Here is a 26,722-nt window from a genome sequence, read left to right as displayed (position 1 = left end):
TGCTTCAGCCTTTGCTTAAAGAGTGGGAAGGAGGGAAGTACCATTAGATCTGATGGCAACATGTTCCAATATTTTCCAGCTGTATTAGAAAAGGAGTCACCTACTAAGTTATTAGACTTAGTAGCGCTAGCCAGTAGTTTAGTAGAAGACCGTAAGGAATTGAGGTTAGCATAGGGGGTAATAAGGTTGGAGAGTATCAGTGTATTGTTAGGTTGGTAGAATATCCTATGAACAGTGGTAAGTTGGGAAAGTTTCAGTAAGTTTTTTAGTTCAAGCCAGTCAAGCTGCTTTAGGTTCAGACAGTGGTGCGTTCTAAATGGGTTCCCAGTGGCAAACCTGGTAATATTATAGGAATTAGTTAGTTGAGTGAGATTCTTTTTCTTTAGGTTAGTATATATAGGGGAAGCATAGAGAAGAGTGGAGATTAGATGGGAGTGGGCAATTGTAGTTCTGGCTGTTGGTGTTAAGAAGTGCTTTATTCTATATAGGGAGCCCAATTTTCTATTTATGGTTGTTATAATGTTATTTATATGATTGTCAAATGACAGGTTATTGTCAATTAAAACTCTTAATAATTTGGTGGTAGAGTCTGGGGTTATGATGGTACCATTATTTGATTTGATTGAGAAATTGATTGGGGGGGACTTACTGTTAGGTGTGAAGAGTAAGAGCTTGTTTTTTTGGCATTCAAAAGGAGGCAACGTTTTAGGAACCAAGCCTCAGCTGAGTTGAATACTGTCTGAGTTAGGGATTGAAGTTTAGATGTGGAGTTGGCAGTGCATATGAGTGTGGAATCATCTGCATTATGCAGGCAGCTTGAATGATTGCTAAGAAAAGGTCGTTGATGAATAGTGAGAATAGAAGTGGACCGAGAATGGAGCCCTGAGGGACTCAAGGGAGACTGGCAGGTGGGAAGATGTTTGATTCTCCCAAAGGACTGCTTGTTGCCTATTGTTAAGGTAGGACTTAAACCAGAGAATGGCCTTGGTGTCATGAGCAAGGGATTCAAGAGTTTTTAGGAGTAGGGGGTGGTTGACCATGTCAAAGGCTTTTGACAGATCAATAAAGAGTGCAGATGAGAGGAGGTTGTTGTTACAGTTTTTATAGAGTCGGTGATTAACTGTGGTGAGCATGTTTGACAGTTTCTTGGATAAATGTGATTGCTTGAAGAGTATGTTTCTTAAAAGGGGCTATCCCCCTCCCTCTTGGATAAATGTGATTGCTTGAAGAGTATGTTTCTTAAAAATAGCTACCCCCTCCCCCCGAGTTTGATCAGTGAGGTAATGATCGATGTGGTAAACAAAAGGGAGAAAGGTTTGTTTACCCCTTTGCGTGGTAATCAACAGGTTTGTCACAAACAAGTAATAGACACCTGGTGAGTACATTCAAGATTGGGAAACCATTGATGGTAGCCCAACAGTTACCCATCATTTTGAGTGTTCTTTTATTACTGCATTTAACAGCAGCAGCAGAGACATGTCTGACATTCTTTTTAAAAATTGGGTTATTCTTACAAATGGTGAAGATGTAAGGGAATGTGTTGGTAGTGAACCCAATATTGTTTTTTTTAGAAAAGTTAATAATTTAAAAACGATCTTAGAATCAAAAGGAGGTGTCTCACAGCAAGGCATGATGAAAAAATATGGGGCTTGCATCTATTGAAATAAATCAATTTATGGTGAACAAAACTATAGAGTGCAGTTGAACAGGAGGGTCTATTGCTTTACTGAAAGTGTGTTGTACTGTGCAGTCTGTTCCCTCTGTGAATGTTTTACACAGGAAGGACTGACAGAAAAATTAAGAACAGAATATATGAGCACTTGAGGGGCATAAAACTTAACAAACCCAGAAACGCCATTGCTAAACACTGTACAGAAAAAAAAAACAGGAGATTCATTTAAATTCTTTATTTTTGATGTCATTGACCATGATGAGAGGGGTGGTTCTTGGGCACTTTTGTTAGAAAAGAAAGAATTAACATGGCAAATTTGTTTAAATGCCAGCCAGTGCCAGTGGCCAGGTTTGGAATTAAAGGCAATGGGGAGATACTGTACTGATTTGTTAAGCACTTGTGGATGGTTTTTAATTTATTTTATATGTTTCATATGATTTTATATAGTGTGACACAATGTTTCAGTAAACTGTTGTCTATTTATAAATATTTATATTTATAATATTTTCATGTATTTATACATCTTTGGATCTGTTTATGCAATGCAGTTTCCTTCAAGTGCAATAATAATCCTGTTGGGATGTCATTTCCTACTTTTGATTTGATTGATTAGGATAGTGGGTGTATTCTGACTTCTGCTTTTAAAATAACTGCTTTTAGTGTTTGGTACTTTGTCTGATGAAGTCTCCAATAGTTGATGACAAAAGCGCTTATTTTATTGTGTTTTTATACGAATAAAAAGTGACAACAATTTCTCCTTGTGCCTTGGATTAGTTTGCATCTGGTTTTGTGGTCCACGTGTGCCTGCCAGATTTTTGATTTTCTTGCAGTTTGTGGTTCTGGTGTATTTACAATGAGCTGGTAATTGCAAAAAAAAAAAAAAAAAATGGTAGTAACACATATTGGACTGTCGTCTGTGGACAACAGAGCAGTTTAAAGTCAGTTTGCCTTTTGGTTACAGGCGGTATAGAATTTTATTATGAGTGCCAAGCTGTAAGTGCAGGTGCTAGGTAACAAGTGCTAGTTAGAGTAGGAGGATAGATGGAAGGTAGGACAGTATCATATAATAAGACAACGTCATTTTAATAAAGAAAGGTTAGTGGAAGGGTTAAGTGGAGATAAGGGAGGTATGGAGATGAGGTGAGGGGGTAGGAAGCGGGGGTGGGGTTCAGGTGCGATGACAACAGTGACAGATCCAAGTACTGGAAAAGTGAATTTTGAGAGCTTTCTTAAATTTGTGGACTGGGCTGATATTTCTGAGGGTCATGGGAAGCTTGTTCCAAGATGCAGCAGGGAAATCGCTGTGGAGATTCTAGCCAATAGTTTTTTGGGGTTCATGTATCTGTAAGAGACATTAGTGTGAGATTTGGAGTAGTCGAGGTGGGATATATAGTGTGGAGATGTTAAGGCAGGATGAGGGCTTATTTAGGATTGAGTGGATTATTAGAAGCTAAGTAAGCATGAGGTGTTGAGGAAACTCTAGCCAGTTGAGTGTCTTGAAAGCACAACAGTGATGGGGTTGTAGGAGGAGGATTGGCAGCAAATTGAGTAACTTTATTGTAGGTGGTTTCTGGATTGGAATGTAGTGAGGACTGTAGGTTTGTTAGGATTTGTAGCTATAGAAGAGGTTAGGGAGAAGGTATGCTTGAGCAAGTGAGATTCTAGAGTCGGGTGTGAGGAACCTTTTGTTTCTGTACAGAAGGCCGAGCTTTTGGTGGGTTTTCTTTTATACAGTGAAGTATGTGAATTAAGTAGATACAGAAGAAAAGCTCATTACTTCCCTAATTCTCTCAGTCATCAACTGCTGTTTCTCTTTCTTTGTTTACATGCAGTCATTTTCTCCCAATTTTGTTTAACAGGCTATATCTCTAGAATTTCTTTTAAGGGCTTATCCCGCACTTCGGCTAATGTACCTCTCCCTGTACCTCTACCTGTAGCAGTCAAGTGATCAAGGTTCTTTTCTGGGGCCAGTCTAACCTTTTCCTTTAACTTTTCACATATATATAAATAAATGTGTATACATATATATGTAAATAATCAGGAGGAGCTATGGCTATTAACAGTTGCTAAATTTGGTTCATATATTTGAATAACAATATTCAGTTTTTCTTTGAACTTTTGAGAGTGTTGCCTTGTATTTGGGAAGGTTTGACTGTAATATGTAAACCAGGAAGTGTCCAAGGTCTGTGGACTAATACCATGCTACTGTCATGAAGTGATACCTGTCTGTGGGAATACAAGGGTGCTGCCTTTTTCCCCTTCTTCCTCTGTTGCCTGTTTTGCCTTTAAATGAGTATGATGCACTTTTTTTACCTTGCTGTTTTATTATGTCCTGTTTTTCTGGACTTTCCTTCTTGCCTGAGTCGAGATTTAAATCAGGAAAAATGAGTGCTAGAAAGTTCAGATTTATGTGGGGGTTATCCTGTGTGTGAAAGTGCAGAAGGTACGATGTTTAAAGATGTAGCTCATCATGTAGGTGTGTGGATTACAGACAGCGATTTAACCAGCTGAGCTGTGCAATGAGGAAGAAAAAGTGGATCATCTTTCCCTGAAGATTCCCCCCCTTCACCTACCATATCATGAGCCACCATCTGATCTTTAGAAATCCGTTGGTATAATGGAGCAACGTTGCCTGCTTTTACTGTACTTTTAAGCTCTAACTTGTTTCAACAATTTTTTATTTTTATCTTTTAATCCTTTTCCCATGGATTCCCCTTCCCTCTTAAACATTTCTATATACCAAGCATAATGATTTAGATCGGATTTTATCCTGTCTTTTTACCCCTTTTCTCCAATTGTGTTCTTACGTTCAGAATTTTTGTTCTGTCAAAAAGTATTATTTTCAAGGAGATAGAAATCTGTGTTGTGTTTGGTTTAGTTAGTTCATGCCATTCTTTTTTATACTGGCAGGAGTTTGCCCCATATTTATGATGCATGTGATAAGCTGGAGAACCAGCTGATAGTGTGGTAGTTTTAGTTGTACTGCCTGTCATACCCATTTTAGTGTTTTTTTTCTTTTATAGTTCTGTTTCCATAGAACACATGAACACGCACACTCGTACGTATCACACACACTGCATGGCCCATCCCTGCTTCTTATTTTGGACTGAGACCCAATTCAGTCTTGTTACTCTATTTCAGATTGAAACGCAATTCAGCCTTGCTGGTGGGCCCCTTCCCAGACAATTTACACCACATATGCTGTTTTCAAGCCTCACAGCTGTGAATATTGACCTAACCACAGAATGTATTTACTAGTACGATAAGTAATGTACATGCAATCCAAAGCTGCATGAGTATCGCTGAATCTTACTGGAACTTAGACAAAGTGTACATTCAAAGCACATACTGAGATGGGCAGCCAGTATACCTTTCTAACATAAAAAAATCAACTTAGTTCTTACAAAGTTTAAGGCTGTGACAACTGTGACAAAATCTGTGTGTACATTTTTAAGGCTGGAATAAGTAAACATTGCAAAATATGTGGAAAGGAGGACAGCTTGGCAAATTTTATGCATTTTTATGTAGACATACTTTGTGCATATGTTAAACAGACTTGTCTCAGAGGCTTTTTCTACAAAGTCAGAATGCATTAATCTAATAATGTCTGCATGGACCATCTGAAAAAGGTCAAGCTGACCTTTTTTCAACAATTACACGGAAGACACTGCAGCAGTTTAAACTGAAATGTTCAGAAATACAGAAAATCCATTACACTAAGGTCCTGCTCAAAATCAAAATCGACAACTCAAAAGGTGTTAATGGTGATCCCATTTTGGTCCAGACAACATGGATTATTTTTCCTCATCCACCTGGTCAAGAGCAATCAGCACAGGTTGTCCTCAGGATGGACTTGCTAACACAATCAAAGGGCTCTCACATTCACTTAAACTTGCAAACACTGAACCTGACAGTTTTGCTGATTGAAAAAAGGTGCCTGAATGGTGTTAGAATTCTGAGAATGTGCACTAGGTATGACGGGAGGCTAAAAAACGTTATACAAGAGACTGTTGTGTTTCTAAATAGAAAATGTCCTGTTTAGTGCCAAAGGAGAAACTGGGACCTTTTTCACATGGGAAATCTCTACTGTTTATCACGTCGGTGTGAGTTGCTCAGTTCAGGTCTGGCATATTTCTTCTATCAAGGCAATTTGGCCAGCCATATCATTCTGTCTATACTTAGATCCACCACTATCCACATGCTTTGAGGTCTGGCAGTTTTTGAAAGGCACGCTATATATCAGGTCACCTGGAGAAGCTGATTCAAATCAAAAAGGGTCCCAGAATTATGAGCCTTTATGGCAACTCCACCTTTTCTAGTTGTCCACAAGAACAGGGTATTCCTTAGAAATAATCATTCTTTCATGCCTAAAGATATCAGTTAAATTTCTCTAAGCAAAGCTGCTCCGGTGGCATAGAGAGAGAAAGCCCTGACTATGGTCTAGCCGACCTGGGTTTGATTAGCAGCTGGAGTAATTGACAGAGTTTCAGGGAAGGGATGGGTGAGCCCCATACAAGGTGGAAGGGCACTTGTTCATATGGTCCATAAGGGAAAGTGTGGTCCAAAGAGGAGACTCAGCCTCCGACATAAGTGTGGGTGAGGGGAAAGGGAGTGGGGAGGTCATAAAATCATATGGAAGCACAGATGATCTGATGCCTCGGGACACCCTTAACATCCACGACTGGCCCCAGCAAAAAAACAGTGCAAGTGCGGGGTATGGGGTGGGGGGTGGGAATTGAAGAGTCGCTGGCAGACCCAGCTTGGCCACTGGATATTGGGAGCTGGTAAATGTTAGGTCCAAGGGGACCAAAGAAATTTGTTTCGTCTACACTAATCAATAAAATTGCCTGCTTTCTTCCAGTTTTCAAAGAAAGAATTTTACATTCTTTAGGCGTCTGTAGACAACTAATTTTAGTCTTTTCAAAATAAAATATTTTCTATTTGTTACCTTTCAGAATAAGAAGAGGAGTGTCTCTGCTTTGAAGCAAACAATTTGTAGATGGATTTCCTTTGCTTGTTCCTTACATGAAAAATCCCTTTTGGGCTAGGTTAAAGCCGGTTCTCTTAGAACAGTAGAATCTTCAGTTGCCTTTTTCAGGGATCATTGCACTAGATCTGTTTTAGAAGCAGCTGCTTGCATCTCCAGTCACATTTTTATGAAGCGCTATAAAAGTGATGCTTGGCCAGATCCAGGACTGGTTTCACTAGGTCTGTCCTACAAATAACCCTGGATTCCAGTTCCCTACTTTTTCCTCCTCCAAAACTTTCTGAAAAGCTTTGGGAGTCTTCCCATATACGAGTACTGCAGCAGTGGTCAAAGAGGGACATAATATAGTTGTAGATGTCCAATTAGATCACTGTTATAGCATGAACATCCTCCCTTTATTCTTTGTTTATTTATGCAGATATATTTTCTATTCCTGTGGATGTGGTGGACCCTATTTTACATTTCCCCCTCTCATAGTTGTCAGAGAAAGTCTGGACTCCTCCTCCTTTCTGGTCTGGGGAAAGAAGGTCCTGAGGATGGCCCCTTGTGTACCACTTCATAATCTTGCACTTGGGGGAGGATTGGATGTATGGCATAAGAGGAAGGTGCCTAGGCTGTACTAGCCAGACGTGCTGTATTCTTGTCAGGATACTTCCCATATTTAATAAATACTTCAACAGTGATCTAATTAGATGTTCTGTTATGGCACGTTTTTAGACAAAGGTCTGCATTGGGTTCATAGGTGTTTATTAAGCTAACGACCACAAGGGCATTTGTAAGCCTAGCCTGGGGCTATGCTTCTTAGCCCTTTTATTCTCTTCTTTGGTGCTGAAGCAGCTACATCTTGACAACAAGGGTTTCTTGTCCGAAGATAATTTTTGGAATGTTCTCTTACAAGTTTGTTCACTTACTGTGTTTTCTAACTGATACAGTACCCTGTTCCCTTGATGAGAGTAAAGAATTGGGCATCCTGAGAAAAAATTTACCCATCAGCACTAGTGCAGGAATGTTCTGTGGAAGAACCATTGTACACTGCCCAGCAGTGAGACCTTGTGCTTTAAAGAAAAGGTGTATATGATATTGCACACAAAAAATACATGTATTTTGCCCACAACACAGACCCCTCTTAAAGATCAGCTGTCATGAGTACTCACTTCTGTTGTGCTGTGAGACGTGTAAACATTAAGCATTGCAATGGTTTTGTAGTTTTGTAAATGTGACTGATGGAGTGGGAAGCACTGGTTCTTTGAACATGGCTGGCCTATAGTCGTGTCATTAATTCTTCCACACGTTTCCAGTGTTTAGGATGCAGAAGATTTACAGTAGACTCCTTCTTTTCCAGTCTCGCTGGGACCGGACCTTAGGCTGGATAAACAAATGGCTGGTTATTCAGAAAATGCATATAAAATAGACTTTGTTATAAATCGGCTAGAATAATAACATTAGTGTTAGTATGCATTTTTCTAATGAATATGAAGTCTAAAACTCAAATGTCTTTCATTATTTAGCCCAGAGGAGGCGGAAGTGCTGTTCTTCTCTGTTGCCTTTTGCTAGGGCTATGGCAGAAATTTGATGGCCAGTTAGAGGGGCCAGATAAGAGGGCATCTAGTGTAATTGGAAACACAATAGTTCATATATTCCCCTCATTAAGTACATAGCAGAGGGAGTTAAGGTCACAGTTGCCTAATTTCTAGTAGTGACCACTAGACAGTTGCGGTGTATGTGATTGTACTACAGTTAAATTAAGGTAAATTTGTCAAAGTGAAGCTTCTTTTTCATGTTATGTCCATTTTTTGACAGATCTCCTCCAATGGATCCCAATGAGGAATACAACATGAAACATAAAAGAAGAGGAATAGCACTGATCTTTAATCATGAGTACTTCTTTTGGCACTTGGCTATGTCAGTAAGACAAGGCACGAATGCTGACAAAGAAAACCTTTACAGAAGGTACTGTATAAAACTATGAAAAGTGATTGCCCACTGTTCTGTGGGCTCCTTAATAAAGCAGTACAGTGGTTTGTCTTGTTTGGATGTCCTAATTATTTTTGCTTTGTCTGTTAATTACTTACCTGTGCAAATCTATTCATAGAAGCATCAGCAGTTCAAACTAAGAACAATAGAATGAACTGTTATTGAGATACAACCCCCCCCCCAAAAAAAAAATGCAGTATTACTTCTCTTAATTTAATTTCTACTAGGACAAAGATTGCATATAAGCATTCCTGCAACAGAAACTGTATTAAGAGATTGCAAATAAAGTCCAGAACTGTCCAGCCAACTAACTGTGACTCTGCAGTGCTCAGATTTACAAAAAGGTCATCGCTCAGTTGATATTCTCAGTAGACAAGTGTGTTCTTAGCCAGAAATCAAACTTTGCTGGTTAAAAACCAGAGGCTTGTGTATTTCTTTTTTAACTTTATCTTTAGTGTTTAAATCTAGAGATTTTGAAAAACTCCAAGCTATGATCTTCTTATTCAAGGTAGCAGTTTCCTTAAAAAGTGACAATCCCTTGCTGTTAAGGATTTGAACCTAATATCTTGCCATTTCACAATATTTTTTCAGATGACCAGGAATGCATATGCAGAGAAATTGTGCATTGCTGCTGGCATTTTTAACTTAATTGCGTTGTTATATTTTATTATTAAACTTCATTCAGAAAGAGAAGAATTACAGTCACATTAAAATGAAAGTTGTGATAGTCTTAAATTTAAAACTCCGTGCTGTTATTGAGAGAGTTATTAAAATCACAAAGAAATACTAATAACCCACACAACTGTATTCTGTAAAGAAACAGTATTTTTGCATTAATTTGGATTTGCAGATATGTTTACATTCCAGGTGTTCATTATCAAACTTGATGCATCTTGGAGTCATTGCAGAGTTCCAATTTTCTATTTAAAATTATATGTTTGCCAGACCTGAGAAATTAGTGCAGTATATAGTCATTTGCAAGTGACTATAGTTTAAATGTGGTAAATTGGTATTTCTCAGTCTAACTAAATCACTTGGTGCCATGGAGTCACCATACATAATAAATGCAAATCTGCTACAATGAGGGCATCACATTCTTCAATCTATAAGACATTGGCCTTGTTATTGAAGTCATAGGTTCATAGGTTCATACTAGGCTATCTGCCCTAGGGCATTTACAAGCCTAGCCTGAGTGTGTTGGCTTTCGCCACCCATTTTAAAATGAATTTTGCTATGCTCTTTTTCGAGGTTAGTATACGGTGCATCTGTCTAACAATGACACAGAAGTGATACCCGGAGTAAATCTACGATCCCATCCACTCATCAAAATTCCTCTTGAAGAGAGTCAATGAGGGACTCTGTCTAACCTGGACTGGGATTTTATTCCAGAGTGAAGGAAGCCTCTGGGTTATGAATCTGTCCCTCCAGCATGTCCTATTTATTTCAGTGCTGAGGTTCAAGTCTCTCGAGCGCATAGCTCGATGGGATTTGGATTTTCTGAGGTGCAGCATGTCCATTAATTCCTGGTTGGACATGGATTTATACGTCAGGCACAGATCGCCTCTGAGCAGGTGGTATGCCACTGAGTAGAGCTGGAGTTTCTTTAACCGGGCAGCATATGGCATCTGTTTGAGCCCTTTGATCCTCTTGGTGAGGTACTTTTGGGGTCTTTCCAGTTGCTGCAGGTGTCTGGTAAGGTACATCCCAAAAGGGGCATTGTAATCAATTATGGGCCTGATGAGAGATGAGTAAAGAGGCACAATGACCTCCCCTGATCTAGATGTGAATCCCTTCATGATTAGGTGGGCTATATAAAATGATTTAATAACCAATTTGGCCACGTGGTTGTCGAATGAGAGTGCGCTATCAACTTGGGTCCCCAGGTCCCTAATTACTTCTTCCGTACTTAATGGATTACCGTCTATGTGGTAATTTGTGGGCACTTTGTTTTTGCCGAAGGGGATGACTATACACTTTTTGGCGTTTAGCTTGAGGCCATGGCTCTGGCACCAGTTGTCTGTTTCTATGAGGCCCTTTTGTAGGATGCTTGTGTCGGCTGGAGAGTCGATTGTGGCGCCCAGTTTGCAGTCATCTGTGAACTTGGTCAGCCACAGTCCTTCTGTGTTGGCCTGTACCTCCGAGAAATATATACTGAACAAGAGAGGTCCCAGGACTGAGCCTTGTGGGATGCCACTTGTAACTGGTTTGGAGTCTGACATGGCTCCAGCAATTCTAACCATGTGGGTTCTGTCCTTGAGCCAGTTTGCAACCCATCTAGTGACATAGGGGTTTATGTTTAAGCTGGTGAGCTTATCTATAATGCCCGAGTGGGGTATTGTATCGAAGGCTTTAAGCGAGGTCCAGATAAGCTGTGTGGACCACCTTCCCCTAGTCAATGGCCTTGGTGACTGTTTCAAAGAAATTGACCAGGTTTAAGAGGCAGGATCTGCCCTTAACAAAGCCGAACTGGGTAGGATCCAGTGTCTGTAGGTCCCAAATATCTTTATTTATGAAGTCCATGATGATCCTTTCCATAGCTTTGCAGACCAAGCTAGTCAGGCTTATGGGGCGATAGTTTCCAGGATCCGTTGAGGCACCACCTTTGTGGAGAGGGACCACTGTTGCTGTACGCCACTCTTTGGGTACATATCCTGTAGTAAGGCTGAGATTGAACAGTGGTTTTATGTTTGGGTTTAGTTCTTCTTGGAGTTCATGTAGGACGCAGCCCGGAACACCGTCAGGTCCCATTGATGCTGTGTTTTTTGCTTTGGAGAGGGCGGCTCTTACCTGAGCACCTGAGATGTCAGGGGGGCAGCACTCTACTGGGATAGATATTTGCCCTTTTGGTGGGGAAGTGGGGGGAGAAGTTTGCACTGAACCTGTCAGCTAGGATGTTGGCAATGTCTGTGGGTTTGGTGTATTTTTTGTCATCTTGGACTAATTCTGAGCATATCTGGGAATTCCCACCCAGGTTTCTAACATAACTAAAGAAAGCCTTGTGATTATCCTTAGTGTCCTGTGCAGTTTTTCTCCCGAAGCTGGCCTTAGACGATTTTATGAGTGCCCGTAGTTTTTTGCTAATACTGATCAGAGATGCCTTCCCTTTTTGGGATTTTGCTCTATCATGTAGTAGCTTCCACCTTCTATTGTATAGTTTATGGCTGGGGTCCACCAGACAGGACGCCTGCCTTTGGAGGATTGGGTCTTGGTTTTGTTTGGGATTGCATGATCCATGCATTCCTGAAGGTGTTCATACAATGCGTTTATAAAGGATTCTGCGGTCTGGGCCATATTTTCCACAGGCACAGGGGCTTTGAAGGATTCCATCTCGGTTTTGAGGAGTGTGAAATTTGCTTTAGAGAAGTTTTTCACTGTGGTTTTCTGGGCAGGGGCTGGGGTCAGGATGTGAATATCTAGTGAGATTAGTTTATGATCTGATCTTACCAGTGAGGGATACACTTCTGGTCTGGAGCATAGAGTCCCCATGTTGTTGGTGATCAGGTCCAGTATGTTTTCCCCCTTGTGGGAGTGGTAACAAGCTGTTCTCTATAGCATTTGAGTTTATAAATTTTAGGAACGTTTGGGCTAGGGTGTTGGAGCTAGAGTAATGTTCCCAGTCTATGTTTGGGTAGTTGAAGTCACCCAATATAATGGTGTTTGGAGAGACCTTCATATTTTCCAGTGTTCTCAGGAAGGCAGAGTGGGGTTCCTGGGTTTGGGAGGGTGGTCTGTAGCAGGCTATAAACTGGAAGGCAGTTTTACCCACTGTTAGTTGCACATGGATAGTCTCTGATGCTTCATGCTGTGCCACCAACCTGGAGGTGTGGGTATCTTTGACGAATATTGATACTCCCCCTCCTTTTGTGGTTCAGTCCAAGTTTTGGGGCCGAAAAACATGGTATGAGGTATAACCTGGTAGTGCTGGGGTGCTCTTGGGAGCCTTGAACCAGGTTTCTGTTACTGCACAGATATCTATGTTCTCCATGCTAAGGAGAGTTTCGAGTGCATGCATCTTGAGGTTTAGACTTCTGGCATTGAGTAGCATTACTCTTAGTTTCTTATCCCTTCTGATACCTATGGAGGTGGGTTTGTCTTTTGAGCCTTGCCTAAAAAAGACACTATGGGGGTGGTAAGAGCCTTTGCCAATATCCGAAAGCCCAGGGGTGACCGGTGCAAGCCGTCCCTAGTGAAGCATCGTGGCTTGTCGAGCATGTCATCCCAGGCGGATAGGCATTGGATCCCCTTTGACTCTAGAATAAGTAGAACTTATTTGTACTACATCTTTTCTGAAGAAGGGGGTTGTCTGTCTTGCAACTGACCTTTGGTTGCTTTCCCAGTACCTGCCTAGCTCTGTTATAGTCCCATGGATTTGCTCTGCTAATTTGAGACCAGTGAGGAGATTTAGGTGTCAACAGTACAGCATTATGCTGCTACTTAGGGAGTGTTTTCCTTTATTGTTCTGCTCCTGCATGTGCACAATAACATACTGGGGTGAAGCATGCAGTGGACATCAGTGCTGATGTCAGCAGAATGGCCCATCCACCCTCAGGAAGCAACTTGAGGTTGATTTCATGGTATCCTCTCTGGAAGTGGAGCAAACAATGTGTCATGAGCATACACCTTTCCCTTCTTCCCCCAGGATGGATATGTCCACCACCCCTTGTCAGTACCTCTGATACCTGAACTACTAATCAAACCCAGGCTGACTTGGCCATAGTCTGGTGCTTATTTTTCTGTGCCATGGTGTTGGTTAGCTACTATTTACTCCATCTTCAGCACTGCACCCTGTGTCTATTCCTAACAGCTCAGTCTTCATACTGTCTCATACAGCAGTTTGTCATGCTGGTGGGGGGAGGCTGAGTTTGTCTTTGTGTATCTTTAGTATTGTGAAGAAAAGGCCAGGTTTTGGATGGGAGACAGTTAAGAAACCTGCTAACCCTGGAAGATCTAAGGATCATTACAAGTTTTTAAATGATGGGTCAGTACAAGTGATATGCATATTTGTCTAACACAGAAATGTCTTCATAAAAGAATTGCTACATTAGAACATGGACAATTTGTTCTCACGATGCATGCCACTTTTATCAACCTTGGTGTAGCAGTAGTGTTTAATATGCATTTTAATTAAAATATAATTGAATCTGAAGTAGTTTGCTTCATTTGGTCTTCAACCTGTGGGTATTCGGATCAGGCTCAGATCCGAGATGGCCGAATCACCAGCATCTGATCTGAGCTCTAAGCTCCTCCCCTTACTCATATTGCCCCTCTGTCTCCTTCCTTCCCTCAGATCTTGTTTGCTGCTGAAAAGCAAAGCATTGTGGTCACTTAGCTCCAGGCATCTTTTTTGGGTAAGTGATAATTTTTTTCCCTTTAGTGTTAGAATATTCCCCATCTCCCTTTTTCAACCTCCCCTACCTCGTGATGGTTGTCAAAAAAAATGTTGTCCCTTCCTTGGCCTTCCTGTACCCCTTTAAGTGTGCGTGTGTGAGGTTTATGTGTGTTGGGCTTCCTTCTAGACATGGCTGAGAACCCCAAGCCTGTCTTCAGAAAATGCATGGAGTGTGGCCATAAGCTTTCTCCAGCAGATAGCCACACTCTGTGTTTAGTGTGTTTAGGAGTGGCCCACCTGGATACAGCCTGCTCTGTTTGTGCGGGCTTCAGTCCTAGAGCCCACAAGGATAGGAGGGCTAAATTAATGATGAAAGGACTTCTGCCTACTTCAGGGATGGCTGTCCCTGCTACTACTGCTACAACTCCTACCACTGTGTCGGCCACTTCCCAGACATCTGGGACTCAACCTCCCATCTTGAGGTCTGTGGATGGGGATAAGCATCACAAGTACAGACCTAGGAAGCTGTCCCCGGACTGCTCAGCTCCGTTGGGGCCTCCTAACTCTAGGACCCTCCTAGGCCCAGTACCCCTGAGCTCCATTCGCCCAGGTTTTTCCCTGGAGCCAGAGGTATCTAGGCCACCATCCAGAGCCTCCCCTCACCAGCACTCCTGACCGGTGTCTGTGTCTTCCTCGTTTTGTTCCACCCTAAGCTTGAGTGAGTTGGAGATGGGACAGGATGATGAGGAAGTTATCCACACCCAGATCTAGATGGGAGTCTTGACAGTGCTCTCTCCCTCTGGAGCGGGGGGCTCTCAGCCCTTCTTCATCCACCTAGCTTCTTGTCTGATCCAACCCTTGGTTTTGGAGTCTTTGGATCCAAGAGCTCTTTGGGTCAGGGGGTCGGCACCGATGGTACCCTGTACCTCGACGCAGGCCATTGCTTTGAATGTGTCTGATCTGATTGGATCAGATCCGAGCTCTCTATCATAGCCTCGGCATCAGATCCGAGAGGGTTCTGTCAGTTCTGAGTTTATCAGAGGGCAGTCTTCCCCTTGGTATCTCTGCTCCTGCAGGCTCAGCTCTGAATCCGTTGAATCAGAGGGGAGCACCTCCCTATTTGTTTCCCAAGAGGTCTGCTCTCCTTCGGCATTCGAGGTGGAGAGGGTTCTCTCGAGTGGGTTGAGACCCCTGACCATTTCCTCTTCAGAATCTGCCCTGACTCTCTCAGTTCTGGGTATGGCTCTGACCTTCCTGTCATCTCAGGGACAGTCTGTGCTTACTTTGCCTCAGGGAGCACTTGCTAGGGAGCAGCCAGAAGTTTGTGAGTCCCCCCAGAGAGTCCCACTGAGGAGGCTCCTCGCAAACAAATGTGTAAAAGGAGGCATTTGGACGCCTCCCCAGAGTTTCTTATGGATGACACTGACTTGGAGGAAGGGGAAGGTTCCTCCAGGTCACCCCCCAAGGATGTCTCCTTTGGAGACATCATGGAACTCCTACGCCAAAGAGGGGGGTGGTCTGCCCAAAAAACAACCCCAGATGAGTCAGTGTTCCTAGAGGCATTTGGCACAGGGACATCTACATCCTGGGTGTGTGTCCCCCCCCTGCAGATCCACTGGTGGACATAATCACCTCTAGAGCATGGAAGGAACTGGACACCGTGGAGCCTGTTTCAAAAAGGCCAAAGTTCTCAGCCCCCCGCTGGACAGGACCAGCTGAAGTAAAGGGGTCCCCAGTAGACGCTGTGGTGGTGGCAGCTGCCACCATGAAAGAGCTCGTGCAGGAGAGCTCTGTGGTCCATTCTCCTGACCGGGAGTTGAGGATGATGGATAGTCTGGGGGAGCGAGTCTGTGCTTCAGCAACCTTTACCATAAGGGCGCTGAATTACATGGTGCACATCATCCGGCTACAGGGTGACTTAGTTAAGGAAGTCGCTGAGTTGCCCCTAGAGTCCACATCGGCAGAGGGCAAGAAGATGTTCTCTGTGTGCATGGCCACTCTGAAAGCAGTTGCAAATACGTCCATGTGCCTCCTTTCCCATGTTATAGAAGGAGCCACCAGGGCAGTCCAGTCCAGCATTGCAATGAGGCGTGGAGCCTGGCTCTGGCTTTGTCAATTTTCAGAACCCTTCAAGACATCATTTGCTAATGCCCCCATGACTGTTCTTCCCTGTTTGGGAAGTCTGTGCGAGAGACTCTCTCGTCCAGAGTGAAAAGGGACAGCAAGACACTGCTGCCATCGGGATCCGCTTCTCTGCCCCCCCCAAAGATCCTTTTCAAGGAATCCGTGAGGGGCAAAGAAGATGTGGTTCTGGAAACCTCAGTTGTCCCGGGACACTCAGGACTCTTCTTCCTCCAGAGTCAGAGGGGGTTATGATAGAAGCTGGCCCAGATGCAGAGGGAGTCCGAAGAACTTTGGGTCTTGAGAACCATTCTCTGACAGACCCACGTAACAGCCCTGAGGGGTTGCCCGACTGCTCATCTCTGAAGGCAGTAGGGGGCCATCTTTCTTTACATCCACTGGAGTGGGAGTCAGTTACAATAGACCGTTGGGTGTTACAAATCTTATCCAGAGGCTACTCCATCCCATTTGTGAATCCACCTCCCCCCACCAAAATTCTTCCCAGATGTTCCACCTGCACAAAGGGAGGAAGCAGCACTGGAGATAGAAAAGCTGCTAGGAAAATGAGTCATCCAACCCGTCCCCCCAGACCAATCCGGATTGGGCAACTATTCCAGGTTCTTTTTAGTGCCAGAGAAAACGGGGGACCTAAGACCCATTCCAGATCTTTCCACTCTGAACCTGTCAGTAGCCAAGGAGAAATTCTGGATGGTCATGCTTCAGTCCATTCTGCCATACCTGCAAGTAGACAATGTGCTCAGTCGACCTCCAGGATGCGTACTATCATATCAAAATGAACAGGCGCTCCCGCAGGTTTCTTCGCTTCCGGCTGGGGGCTAATTATTATCAATTCAGGTCCCTACTCCTTGGTCTCACCCACAGCCCCCAGGGAGTTCAACAAAGTCATGGCGGTGGTAGTGGCCCACCTGAGGCTTCAGGGAATCCAGGTCTATCCCTTCCCAGACTATTGTCTCCTTGCTTGCCCCTACCAAGCGTCTACTATGCCATGCCAGGGATTACTTCCTTCTAGCAAACAGACTGGGCATTACAATCAACCTTAGCAAATCGTCACTGACTCCAGATATTCTTCAGGTTTCACTGTTGCAGTCATTACCTGTGGGTTATGTCTGCTGTGGTAGCCCTTGGCCGGCCCAAATACCATAGTCAGTGTTTTCCTCCGTCAGCTGCTGTCTCTCTGTCTGTTGTCAGGACATCAGTGCTATAAAGGAAGGCAGCCGATGCCATTACATCAGTCTTTCTTGCCGTGGAGCCAATAGTAGAAGCAGTTCACAAGTGTGCCAGTCGGTCGCTACCAGAGTTTGAATTACAACTGAAAACATCTAAAGCTAAGTACCCCATTGGGTATCCTTTTTTCTTGCACTAACCGATGTCCGAAAAAGTTAACAGTTGCCTCGCCTGTGGAAAGCAAATACCACACTGAAACTTCCATTTATACTGCGTCACTTGTTTCCCAGACCACGACATCCCCCGTTGCCGGTTCTGTGCCTTCTTTAACGCAAGAACCATTCGTCATAGAGCTCTTATCATAGCCAAAATGTTGTCAGTCAGCCAACAATCCATACTCATTCCTAAAAAAGTAAGGATAAAGATAGAGACAGACCACACACGGCTAAGCCTTCAGACGACTGCACCACTAAGCAGGTTGTCAATTCTCCGGAATTCAGTGAGCCGCCTTCGCACGCCCTGATGCCCAATTTGATACCTTTGCAGGCCTCTACTGAGACCCTTTCAGAGTCCGGTATGCTGCAGAAATCTTCTCTCTTCCGAGCCTTTGGTTGTCTCTGCCTTGGTTGGGTCCAGAGCCGCAACGCAGGCACCAGCTTCCGAGGAGGTCTTTCACACTACTGAATCTAGACAAAAAAAATGACGTCTTCTCCGATTACTGTTTCTCTCAGACCAATGGATACTCTTAAGCCTAAAGGCAAGGCCACTCCTAAGAAAACTACCCCTAGCCACCATTTTACTCCTGCTCCACCACCCTAAGCTCAAATGCTTAAAATGGCGGAGGATCTTATCACTCTTATCAGGGGCAGTCAGGCCACAACTTCTAAAAGGAAAAGAGATCTTTCTCCTGATATACTGACAGAACAGGATTCTGAGGAGTCTGGTTATTCAGTTTTTGAAGAGGAACATCTACCTCTGACTGCTTATGAGGATTCAGATGCAGAGGAATCCATTCTTTCTGCCCCCCCCCCCCAAAGATCCTTTGTTTGTGGAAACCCTTCACACCCTCAAGGAACATTCCCACTGGGAATCCCAGGACTTGCCTCAGTCTATGAAAAGACAGTTTCTAGAGCTGCCCCAGCACAGACCCTTGGCCATCCGTCCAATCTTAGAGATGGTTGATGATGATTTCCATGAAGCCAGTTTAACTCCTGACGCCCTCCCACCTGCTCTCAGAAAACCTGGCAGGTATTACAGAGTACTGGATTCTCACAAATACCTGTACAGAAATCCTGTTGCAGACGTGGAAATCATTACACAGGGACCTAAAGGAGCAAGGGCTAGTTCTGCAAATAATCCTATTCCTTCGGACAAGGACTCCAGAGCTCTGGACAAACTGGGTAAAAAAAGTATACACCTCTGCAACTTTAGCTATTAGAGCTCTCAACTGTCCGTTCCAAATGTTAAAATATCAACAACACACTTTGGAACTATTAAAACAAAAGATTTTAACCTTTCATGACTGTGCCAATTCTAAAGAGTTAGCAGATTTACTGCACTGTACTTGTCAAGTGGCTAAGCACTCTTTACTCTGTGGATATGATGCCCTAGAAGCCTCAAGCAGGGCAGCAGTGTCAGGATCTGTCATTAGGAGACATGCATGGTTGAAGGAGCAACCTCTCCCTGATCATGTCAAATCTAAATTGCTTGATGCACCCTTGGTTATGGACTGCTTGTTTGGAGTAAAAGCAGAAGAGGTGCATAAAAAGATGGAAGACAAAGCAAAATCTATGCAAACAGTAAAAGATTTCCTTCAGGTACAACCTCCAAGGTTCAGCAGGAATTTTCCCTCAAAACACTGGTCCTTTCTTGCACCTAGCAGACAGGGGCAAGGTAAGCCCCGCAGGGACAGACCACCCAGACTCTTATCCCAGGGACAGCAGAGAACCAAACAGTGGACCACTCCCACTCCAAAGGCAGGGAGTTCTAAGGCATCCCTTTAGGGCACAACCCCCCTCTGCCCTCTTCACTTGCCAAATACTAGGAGGAAGGCTCTCCCTTCTTCTTTTGGCTGCTCCCATCAGGGTTCACCACAGCAGATCAACTGTTTTCATTTCTTCATGTCCTCTGCATCTTGCTGTGTCACACCAACCCACCTGCAAGTCCTCTCTCACCACATCCATAAACTTTGTCTTAGGCCTTCCTCTTTTCCTATTACCTGGCAGCTTCATCCTTAGCATCTTTTTCCCAATATACTCTGCATCCCTCCTCAGCACATGTCCAAACCAATGTAATCTTGCCTCCCTGGCTTTGTCTCCAAACCTTCCAACCTGGGCTGACCCTCTAATATACTTATTCTAATCCTGTCCATCCTCGTCATACGCAGTGCAAATATTAACATCTTCAACTCTGCCACGTCAAGCTCGGACTCCTGCCTTTTTGTCAATGCCACTGTCTCCAAACCATATAACATAGCTGGTCTCACTACCCTCTTGTAGACCTTCCCTTTCACTCTTACTGGTACTCGTCTGTCACAAATCATTCCTGACACTCTTCTCCACCCACTTCATCCTGCCTGTACTCTCTTCTTCACCTCTCTTCCACACTTACCATTACTCTGAACTGTTGATCCCAAGTATTTAAACTCATTCACCTTCACCACCTCTACTCCCTGCATCCTCACCATTCCTGTATCCTCCCTCTCATTCACACACATATATTCTGTCTTAGTCCTGTTGACCTTCATTCCTCTACTCTCTAGAGCATATCTCCACCTCTCCAGGGTCTCCTCCACCTGTTCCCTACTCTATCTACAGATCACAATGTCATCTGCAAACATCATAGTCCACGGGGACTCCTGTCTGATCTCATCTGTCAACCTGTCCATCATCATTGCAAATAAGAAAGGGCTCAGAGCTGAACCTTGATGTAATCCCACCTCCACCTTAAACGCATCCGTCACTCCCACCACAGACCTCACCGCTGTCTCACTACCCTCGTACATATCTTGTACCACTCTTACATATTTCTGACACTCACGATTTCCTCATACAATACCACAACTCCTCTCTAGGCACCCTGTCATATGCTTTCTCTAAATCCACAAAGACACAATGCAACTCCTTCTGACATTCTCTGTACTTCTTCATCAACACTTTCAAAGCAAACATCGTATCTATAGTGCTCTTTCCTGGCATGAAACCATACTGCTGATCACTAACCATCACCTCCCTTCTTAACCTAGCTTCCACTACTCTTTCCCATAACTTCATGCTGTGACTGATCAATTTAATCCCTCTGTAGTTACTACAGCTCTGCACATCACCCTTATTCTTAAAAATCGGTACCAAAACACTTTTTCCATTCCTCAGGCATCCTCTCACTTTCCAAGATTTCATTTAAACAATCTAGTTAAAAACTCCATTGCCATTTCACCTAAACACCTCCATGCTTCCACAGGTATGTCATCTGGACCCAACAGCCTTTCCGTTCTTCATCCTCTTCATAGCTATCCTTACTTCCTCCTTGCTAATCCACTGTACTTCATGATTCACTATCCGCACATCATCCAACCTTCTCTCCCTCTCATTCTCTTCATTCATCAGCCCCTCAAATTACTCTTTCCATCTGCTCAACACTCTCCTCGCTTGTGAGTACATTTCCCTCATTATCCTTTATCACCCTTACCTGCTGCACATCTTTCCTAGCTCGGTTCCTCTGTCTAGCCAGTCGGTACAGGTCCTTTTCTCCCTCCTTAGTGACCAACCTTTTATACAACTCGTCATACGCCTTATCCTTAGCCTTCGCCACTTCTCTCTTTGCCATGCACCTCATCTCCTTATACTCTTGTCTACTTTCTTCATCTCTCTGACAGTCCCACTTCTTCTTCACCAACCTCTTTCTCTGTATACTCTCCTGTACTTCTTTATTCCACCACCAGGTCTCATTGTCCTCCTTCCTCTTTCCAGATGTCACACCAAGCACCTTTCTAGCCATCTCTCTTACTAGCTCTGCTGTAGTTACCCAGCTATTCGGTAACTCTTCACTGCCACCCAGTGCCTGTCTCAACTCTTCCCTGAACATCACCTCACAATTACCATTTTTCAAATTCCACCATTTGATCCTTGGTGCTGCCTTAACATTCATCCTTCTCTTCTTGATCACCAATGTCATCCTACAAACCACCATCCTATGCTGCCTAACTACACTTTCCCCTGCCACCACTTTACAGTCTCCAATCTCCTTCAGATTGGCCCTTCTACATAAGATATAAATCCACCTGTGTGCATCTTCCTCCACTCTTGTATATCACCCTATGCTCCTTTCTCTTGTTAAAATACGTATTCAACACAGCCATGTCCATCCTTTTCACAAAATCCACTACCATCTGACCTTCTGCATTCCTTTGTTTAACACCATACCTACCCATCACTTCCTCATCTCCTCTGTTCCCTTCACCAATGTGCCCATTGAAATCTGTTCCAATCACCAGTCTCTCACCCTTTGGTACAGTCCTCATCACTTCATCCAACTCATTCCAAAATTTTTCTTTCTCATCCATCGCACCCAACTTGTGGAGCATATGCACTAACAACATTCATCATTCCACCATCAATTTCCAGCTTCATAAACATCACTCTATCCAACACTCTTTTCACCTCCAAAACACTCTTAGCATACTGTTCCTTCAGGATAATGCCTACACCATTTCTCCTCCCATCCACACCATGATAAAACAATTTGAACCCGCCTCTGATACACCTAGCCTTGCTCCCCATCCATGTGGTCTCTTGCATACACAATATACCAACCTTCCTTCGGTCCATTATATCAGCTAGCTCTCTCCCTATACCAGTCATACTGCCAACATTCAAAGTTCCAACCCTCACTATCATAGTCCTAGCTTTTACCTGCCTTCAGCCATGCCTTCTGCCTCTTCTCCTTCGGCCAACAGTAGCCCAATTTCCGCCAGCACCCTGTTGGCCAACAGTACCGGTGGCGATCGTTGTTAACCCGGGCCTCGACCGATCTGGTATGTATATGTGTACTTTTGTCTGCATGTATGATTTGGCAAAATTTTACGTGGGATGCCCTTCCTGACACAACCCTCCCTATTTATCCAGGCTTGGGACCAGCACAAAGAAATGCACTGGCTTGTGCATCCCCAGTGGCTGGGCTGGGAGGAAGGCTCCCTGTCTGCTTAGAAAATTTGCTTTCTGCAACAAAGGACCAATGGGTCTTAAAGATAATTTTTCAGGGATACAAATTCTCCTTCTACTAACTCCCAATCCCGATTCCAAGAGGGGTACCTTTGCCTCACAATCTGAACAGAGGCATTGAAACAATTTCAAGCTCTCTTATCCCAAGGAGCAGTAGAACCTGTCCCCTCAGATCAAATGGGCAGAGGCTTTTATTCCAGACTATTCCTTCTTCCCAGGATAGAGGGCACTTGGTGCCCCACTCTGGATCTATCCATTCTGAGCACCTTCCTGGTGGTCCCCAAATTCAAAATGTTGGCACAAAATTGCCTGGTTAGTTACCCTACATCTAAAAGATGCCTACCTCCACATCTCCATAAGGGAATCCTGCAGGATATTCCTTCACTTCAGAGCAGGCTCACAACACTTTCAGTTCTCTGCGCTACCCTTTGCCTTATCTACTGCTCCCATGGTATTCAGCAAATGCTTAGCCCCAGCCATAGCCTTTTGCAGACAGAAAAATATACAAATTTACCCTTATCTAGATGACTGCCTCATTCAGGTAGATGGCAAAGAGAAGCTCCTCAAGGATCTCCTCTTTGTCAAAACCCTCCTAACTTCCTTAGGGTACACCATCAACTAGAAATCAAGGCAAACACCCTTCAAGAAGATCATTTTCTTGGGAGCACTGTTGGACACCGCACCAAAACAGACAAAACCACAGTAATGTGGTACTTCAGCAGACAAGGAGGGACCCAATCTTACCCTCTGTGCAGGCTACCCATAAAACTATGGATGATGGCCTTTTCCATGGGACTACACTTGATAGCCCAATACCTACCAGGGATCAACAACATCCTGACAGACCATTTAAGCAGTAACTTACTGGATCCCCATGAATGGAAGCTCCACATAAAAAACTTTTTACAAATCACTCTGGCATGGAGCACTCCGGAGGTGGATCTCTTTGCTTCGCATCTGCACCATCAGCTGAAAAATTTTCTGTACCAGGGAGTATCACCTCTTAGCATGGAAGGTGGATGCCTTGACCTTCCCCTGGAACAACACCCTCTTTGTGTATGGTTTCCCTCCTCTGCCTCTTATTCCCAAGGTACTTATCAAATAAGGGAGGAGAGACCAAAGGCCACCTTCATTGCTCCGATTGGCCCAGACAACATTGGTACCCCTGACTGCGCAGCCTGACATTACAGCCTCCCAGGCAGCTTCCCCAGATCTCAGACTTCTTAACTCGGTGGTGGGGGGGGGTGCTGTATCCAGACTTGCAGACTCTCAAGCTATCAGCATGGCTAATACTCTGAAGGCAAACAAGGGGCCCCTGTTAATCAAACAGATCCCTAGACATTATAACAGAGGCCAGAAGGCCCAGCACCACAGGAAAATGGAAAAGATTCTGCTCCTGGAGCCAATCCAGAGGGGGCAATACCTCACAGCCTTCCATCCCTCTTATCCTGGACTACCTAGCAGAGCTACTTTATTGTGGCCTCTCCTCCTCCTGTATTAAAATCCACACCACAGTCATTCCAGCTCATTTTTGATACAGAACAGCCCCTATTCTCCAATCCTTTGATTAAACAATTCCTCAGAGGGACTTCTAATATCAGACCTCCCAGGCGGCCACCCACTCCAGCCTGGGACCTGAATTATGTTTTGGAAAAACTACCTTTACCATCCTTTGAACCTGCTGCTTCAGCAGAACTAAGATTCCTCTCCTGGAAGACTGCTTTTCTCCTAGCTATCACCTCAACCAGAAGGGTTTCAGAACATCGGCTGATGATATTCATTGAGCCTTTCATCATCTTCGATGCAGACAGGATCTCCCTGAGGACTATTCCCTCCTTTGTGATCAAGGTGGTATCTAGTGTAACTCTCAACCAGGCCATACTTCTACCCACCTTCTTTCCTAAACCTCAAAACAAGGGGAAAAGAATTCTGCACTCACTAGACATGCATAGACAGCTCAGATGCTGTCTGGACCATACTAAACCCTTCAGGAAAACAGACCAACTGTTTGTCAGCTTTGCCCTGGGGCAGAGAAGAAGCCTTTTTCCAAACCATTTCCAAATGGATATCACAGCGTATCAATGTCTGCTACTGATTGCATGGGACATGCCCCCCCAAGTCCATTGGAACCCATTCCACTAGGGCAGCCTCTATTTCCACACCATTCCACGGGGGAGCTCCCACCAGGGACTTCCTGGAAGCTGCCACCTGGACTTTTGTCCATACCTTTACCAAGCATTACCACCTACCTCTATTTTCTAAGGCTAGGGCAGGGTTTGCCTCTGCTCTGCAGAGCATGCTGACCCATTCCTAGGTCTCTTACTAATCCCACCACCCCTCTCCTCAGCTTTGGCAATCCTCCCACAGGTGATGACTGCAACAGTGTAACATGAAGAACATAGTACAGTTGTGTACACTTACCATAAATTTCGATGTTCGAGTGTGTTCACTGTTGCATTCCTGGTTTCCCACTCTCCTTCCCCCTTGTATCTTCTTTCTTCAGGGAGATGTAAGTTTCTAATGGTGGCTTTTAGCCACCAGGATCACTTTGCCTTATTTACTTGGGCCTCTGACTGGTTAGGGCAAGAAAAACTGATGTAATGGCGTTGGCTGCCTTCCTTTATTGCACTGACAACCTGACATCAGACAGCAAGCAGCAGCAGCCGACGCAGAAAAACATTGACTCTGGTGTTTGGGCCGGCTGAGGGCTACCACAGCAGGGATAACCCACAGGCGATGACTGCAACAGTGAATACACTCAAACATCTACATATATGGTAAGTATACACAACTGTACTTTCAGAGCCTAGACTTCATTGGAGCTCGACTAGACACCATACAGATGAAAGCCTATCTCACCCCAGAAAGGGTAAACAACCTGAAACTTCACTCTTACATTCTTCAGTCTTACCTCCCCTCAGCAGAAACAGTTCTGTGGGCCCTGGGTTCCATGGCAGCTACCATCAGTCTTCTATCCCTCGCATGTCTTCACGAGTCTTCCAGTGGACATTAGCAGTTCAGTGGTCTCGTCTGGATCTACCCTTGTCCCATCTGATACGCGTATCCCATGCTTGCAGGGAGTCACTTCTCTGGTGGACTCTCTCCCTGGAACTTGCCCAGGGGCATCCCTTTCTTCCACCCTTTCCCACAGCCGCAGTGACCACGGATGTCTCCCAGCTAGGGTGGGGGACATTGCTCAGGAAGGGCAGTCCAAGGCACGTGATCCCCTTCCGAGACCTATTTGCATGTCAGCGTCCTGGAGATGAGGGAGGTTCTTCTAGTGTTGCAGGCCCTTCATGCTCATCTTCCTTTAAGGACTATTGTTAGTAGCCTGGTATGTCAATAAGCAGGGCAGAACCAGATCCTACCCTCTTTGTCGAGAAGCCATGAGAGTGTGGGAATGGAGGATTTCCACCTGCTGCTTTCTGATAGCAATGCACATTCCGGGACAGTCCAACATTCTGGTGGACAGGCTCAGCAGGACTATTCTGATCCCTTATGAGTGGTCTCTGAATCCTTCAGTAGTGGAACAGATCTTCCTCCATTGGGGTCGGCCTTACTGCAATCTCTTCGCATCTCCTTCCAATGTGAAATGCAACAAATTCTTCACTCTGAACCCCCCTCAAGGGGAAACCACAGAGATGCACTGGTTCATGCTTGGCCTCCCGGTCTTCTTTATGCTTACCCCCATTACCTCTTATACCGAAGTTTCTTCAGAAAGTTTGCAGGCTGGGGAGCTCAGTAATCCTTAGTGCCCCATTCTGACCTCGCCATGTCTGGTTCCCCTCACTTTGGTCTCACCTAGTACCACCATGGATCTTGGATCTGATGCCAGATCTCATTTTTCACCCCTCAGTGATTCCTCACCCAGACCTGGACAATCTGAAACTCACATCTTGGCTGCTCCAGTTCCAGTAATGGTTAGGACTGCCTGTTTATCCTCCTGCAGTTAAAACCATTCTGGTGGTGGCTCGCAAGTCTTCTACCAGAAAGATATATCAAAGCAAATGGAAATGCTTCTCTATTTGGGCCTCTCAATGGATCTTAGATCCCTTTATGACTCCGGTTCCTGGCTATTTTGGAATTTCTATCTGGGATATTTCACCAAGGTGCTAGTTCTACTGTTAGAGATGGCAGCCAGTTGGACTTTAACTTCTATGTGGGGGGAAACTTGGCTTCCTTAGCTTGTCCCAGGCTTTGCAAGACCTTCCTTAAAGGAACTTTTCTGTTATGAC

General features: G+C 44.3%; 1 protein-coding gene across 1 annotated transcript in view; it reads left to right on the top strand.

Moving 5' to 3' along the window:
- CASP6 (caspase 6) overlaps positions 1 to 26,722 on the top strand; it is a 1,203,724-nt gene that overhangs the window by 130,627 nt on the left and 1,046,375 nt on the right. The window contains exon 2 of the mRNA XM_044063443.1: positions 8,460 to 8,609. Within this exon, the coding sequence (XP_043919378.1) occupies positions 8,460 to 8,609 (150 nt within the window). The remainder of the gene's footprint in view (positions 1 to 8,459; positions 8,610 to 26,722) is intronic.

Source organism: Protopterus annectens, chromosome 2.part1 (genome assembly GCF_019279795.1).
Source record: "Protopterus annectens isolate FY-2018-M chromosome 2.part1, PAN1.0, whole genome shotgun sequence".
Lineage (NCBI taxonomy): Eukaryota > Metazoa > Chordata > Ceratodontiformes > Protopteridae > Protopterus > Protopterus annectens.
The sequence above is the reverse complement of the archived record's forward strand: the minus strand, read 5'-3'. Positions and strand labels throughout refer to the sequence as shown.